Here is a 4,513-nt window from a genome sequence, read left to right on the forward strand (position 1 = left end):
GCATCGAGTGCGCGCGTTACAGAAGACCGATAAACCGGTGTTTTCCCTTCCTTTTTCACTGCAAACTCGTTTTTAATGCCTGGACACAGCTGGAACAAACTTAACTCAACAATAAAAAAAAGCGAATAAAGCGCAGCCAATCAGCGCTCGGACAACCCTCCCGCCCAGAGAGAATAGCATCTTCCCGCACGCTGATTGGCTGAAACCGTCACCAAAGCAAAACTGCTGAGGGAACCAGCAAATGAGCGGAAGCCGCACTGATTTTTAATACAAAAATTTTAATTAAAACAAAAAAAAATGGCCCGTCAGTGAATAACACAAAAGTTGCAATAATCTTTTCTGTCGAGTATTTTTTCCCCCGAAGGACAAGTCAATTGGCTGCATTTTAATAAAACAATCCGTTACACCCAGCATACCGTTATTTTTCCTGCAGAAAAGACTGGCTCTCACGATTATTACAAAATTAAACACTGTGTACGTGTAAAAGAACGACATGAAAAAAAATTGCAAAGCGACGAGCCAGGATCCTGGAACGGAATGTCGATTAACATTGCAAAGAAAAATCAAAATTTCCCGCGTTCACGGTCGAACCGGGACGTCCATCGGTGAGTGGACATTACAAATGAAAACCAACCAACAGGTCTGCACGACAAAAATATAAACAAAAAAAAGGTCAGATGCATTTGTTTAAAGACTGCAAATAGTGGGGGGGGGGGGGGCGTCTTTTTAAGCCTTCCTGGACTTGGATTTCTTGGGCGATTTGCCCTTCTTACTTTTGCTGGACCCCGAGTGGCTCTTGTTCTTTGGGGGCTTCCTACTCTTCTTGCCGGACTTGGCGGCGCTGGCCGAGGCCGCCCATTTCTTCTTGGCCGCCTGTCTGGATTCGCCTTTCTTCGTGAGCTTGAAGGACCCGTTGGCCCCTTTGCCTTTCACCTGGTTCAGGGTGCCGTTGATCACCAGAGCCCGCAGGGCGTAGCGCAGGTAGATGCGGCCGTGCTGGTCATCGAACCAGGGCACCTTCCTCGCCTCTTTGCAGATCATGGCCAGCGAGGAGCCGTTGCGGGCGCCCAGCCTATGCACGATCTCCACCAGCAGCGCGCTGTATTTCCCTTGCTGGTTCTTCTTCTTCTTGGAGCCCGACTTCTTGACCGCAGTCGTCTTCTCCTCTCCTTCCTCTTCGGCTGGTGCATCAGGGAACGATTCCACCTCTGAAGCCATTCTTAATTTGCAGTTAAAAAATCCACGCAGGGCGATGCGAACAACAAATTGTTAATTACAAAATACTTGGATTGCAAAAGCGAAAACGGACTGCTTGGGTTGCAAGTCGGGAACGCAGCCGCCTGCTCGGCTCCGACACCCTACCTGCTCGGCGCCTGCCTCTGCCTGCCGTGTAATCTGGCTGCTGCAGTTCATTTGAACGCTCGCAGCGAACGTAAATGAAAACACCAACAGCCAGGGCCAGATTCAGCTGTAACTTGTGCTTCTTGCGTTGCCTTTCATACGGCTTCTGCCCCGACCCCAGGCTCGGATTTCACCGGGAGGGACCCTGAACTCTAGACCGGGCTGTTTTCCGGCGGATTTACCGGGCGGGAGGCGAATCGGCCGGTGTTCAGGGTCAAATAACCCCAAACTAACACCGGCTCCCCACGCACAACAGGCACCCAGAGATGGGGGCTGCCACTTTGAGGGCGAATTTAGAACCCGTCTCCGGGTCACAACCTAATACATTCGGTGCCCTAATTTAAAAGGCAGGGTGCATCATCGAGCCGGGTCACATTTAATCACTTTGAATGCAAAACTTAATAATAAATTGTGTTTTAATTTGTTGCAACTAACACAGTGCGCTCCCCCTCGCGGCCGCTGACATGATAGCAAGCGTTGAATCCTAGTTGCAGATCGCGAATCCTATATAACACCGTAAGATACAAAAAAAGAATCAGCGAATGTACTAATATACCAAGCGCTCCATATGATAGACAAGCAAAACATAGCTCTAGTATTCCTTATTGCTGCATCACCGTCTGGTATTGGGGGGGAGCGGGGGGCACTGCTCAGGATCAAAATAAACTGCAGAAAGTTGTAAAAGTTGTCAGCTCTATCTTGGGGATTTGTCTCCCCAACATCCAGGACATCTTCAAGGAGAAAGGCAGCATCCAATATTAAAGCCCCCCCATCACCCAGGACGTGCCCTCTTCTCATTCTACCACGAAGTGGGGGTACAGAAGCCTGAAGGTACACTATAAGCGATTCCGGAACAGCTTCTTCCCCTCAGCCATCAAATTTCTGAATGGACGTTGAACGCATGAACACTACCTCACTACTTTTTTTTATTTCTATGTTTGCTCTATTATTTAATTTAGCTTTTAAAGTGTATAGAACATAGAGCAGTACATCACGGGAATAGGCCCTTCAGCCCACAACGTTGTGCTGGACCAGATAAAAAGTAAGTCAACCCCTCCAAAAAAAACTAATTCCTCCTATAAAATGTCCATCTGTCTCCATCTTCCTCACATCCATGTGCCTGTCCAAACGTCTCTTAAAAGCCTCAAATGTATTTGCCTCTACCACCATAGCAGGCATCCATGACGCTCTGAGTAAAAAACTTGCCCCTCACATCCCCTTTGAAACTACCCCCTCCCACATTTAATGGACGCCCTCTGGTATTAGATCATTCCACCCTGGGAAACAGATACTCACTGACTATGCTACCAACGCCATCTGTCTACTCCGCCTATGCCTTTCATAATCTTATAACCCTCTATCAGATCTCCCCTCAGTCTCTGCTGCTCCAGAGAAAACAGCCCAAGCTTATCCATCTTCTTGTGATAGCACCTGCCCTGTAAACAAGGCCGCATCCTTGTAAAACTCTTCTGCACCCTCTCCAGAGCCTCGACATCCTTCCTATAGTGGGGAAACCAGAACTGTTCGCAATACTCCAGCTGTGTGCTACACAGAGATTTATAAAGTAACATAACACAGATACACTTCTTACTGTTTTTATTATTCTATATTGTAATGCACTGCTGCCACAATGACAAATTTCACGACATTTGCCAGTGATAATAAACCCGATTCTGATTCCAATCCTAGTATCACAGCCTGGTCTGGAAACACCAGTGCCCTTGAATGTAAAACCCCACAAAAAGTAGTGGATACAGCCCAGTCCATCACAGGTAAAGCCCTCCCCAACACTGAACACATGTATAAGGAGCTCTGTCACAGGAAAGCAGCATCCATCATCAAGGACCTCCAACATCCAAGCCAGGGTCTCTTCTTGCTCCTACCATCAGGAAGGAGGCACAGGAGTCTCAGGTCCCACACCACCAGCTTCAGAAACCATTAAGACATAGGAGCAGAATTAGGCCATTCAGCCCATCACATCTGCTCTAGCATTTGATCACGGCTGACCTATTTCCCTCTCAGCCCCAATCTCCTGCTTCCTCCCTGTAACCAAGAATCTATCAAGCTTCATCTTAAATATATCCAATGACTGGCCTTCCACAGCTGCCTTTGGCATCCCACAGATTGCCCATCCTGACTAAAAAAATTCCTCCTCATCTAAATGGATGTCCCTCGATTCTAGACTCCCCAACTATAGGAAACATCTTTTCCATATCGACTCTATCAAGGCCTTTCAACATTTGATAGGTTTCAATGATCAGCCCCACCCCTTCATTCTTCTAAATTCCAGTGAGTACAGGCCCAGAGCCATCAAACGCTCCTCACATGATAAGCTTTTCAATCCCGGAATCATTTTCATGAATCTCCTTTGAACCCTCTCCAATGTCAGCACATTTTGATAAGAGGCCTAAAACAGCTCACTATACTCCAAGTGAGGCCTCACCAGAGCTTTATAAAGCCTCAACGTTCCATCCTTGCTTTTATACTCCAGTCCTCTCAAAATGAATGCTGACATTGCATTTGCCTTCCTCACCACAAACTCAACCTGCAAATTAACTTTGGGGAATCCTGCACAAGGACAGCCAAATCCCTTTGCAATTCCGATTCATCTGCCCAATCACCCTATTGTTACCTACGGTAGGGTTAGGGTTGGTGTAGCTACACCAGTCTTTGCGTAGGTCCCAGCGATCTCCTTCCTCACTTCCCACAACATACTAGGACAACTGGTCAGGTCCTAGATAGAGTGGCCATAGAGAGGATGTTTCCAATAGTGGAGAGTGCACATCCCCAGAAGAAAAGGACATCCCTTTAGAACAGAGAGGCGAAGACATTTCTTTGGCCAAGTTTTGCACTGTACCTTGGTACATGTGACAATACTAAACCAATTTCCTATACTGAGATAGGGTTAGGGTTGGTCAAAGTGGTTGTAGAGGCGCTGTACTGAGTAGTGTTTAGTATTGTGCTGGTTCAAAAACTGAGTGGTTGAAGGGAAGTAGCTGTTCCCAAACCTGCTGGTGTGAGACCTCAGGCTCCTGTACCACCCCTGGAATCTTTGTACCAACTCTCACCTTGATAAAATCTTGGTCCGAACCAAAGAGACAAGCTGAACACC

General features: G+C 47.3%; 1 protein-coding gene across 1 annotated transcript; it reads right to left on the reverse strand.

The window, feature by feature from the left end:
* Positions 1-258: 258 nt before the first annotated feature.
* On the reverse strand, positions 259-1,406 carry h1-10 (H1.10 linker histone). Its single transcript, XM_073071986.1, has one exon. The coding sequence runs from the start codon at positions 1,216-1,218 to the stop codon at positions 727-729; it is 492 nt and encodes a 163-aa protein (XP_072928087.1). The 5' UTR covers positions 1,219-1,406; the 3' UTR covers positions 259-726.
* Between the last annotated feature and the right edge of the window lie 3,107 nt (positions 1,407-4,513).

The sequence above is a fragment of the Hemitrygon akajei genome, chromosome 19, assembly GCF_048418815.1.
Source record: "Hemitrygon akajei chromosome 19, sHemAka1.3, whole genome shotgun sequence".
In the NCBI taxonomy this organism is placed as follows: Eukaryota; Metazoa; Chordata; class Chondrichthyes; order Myliobatiformes; family Dasyatidae; genus Hemitrygon; species Hemitrygon akajei.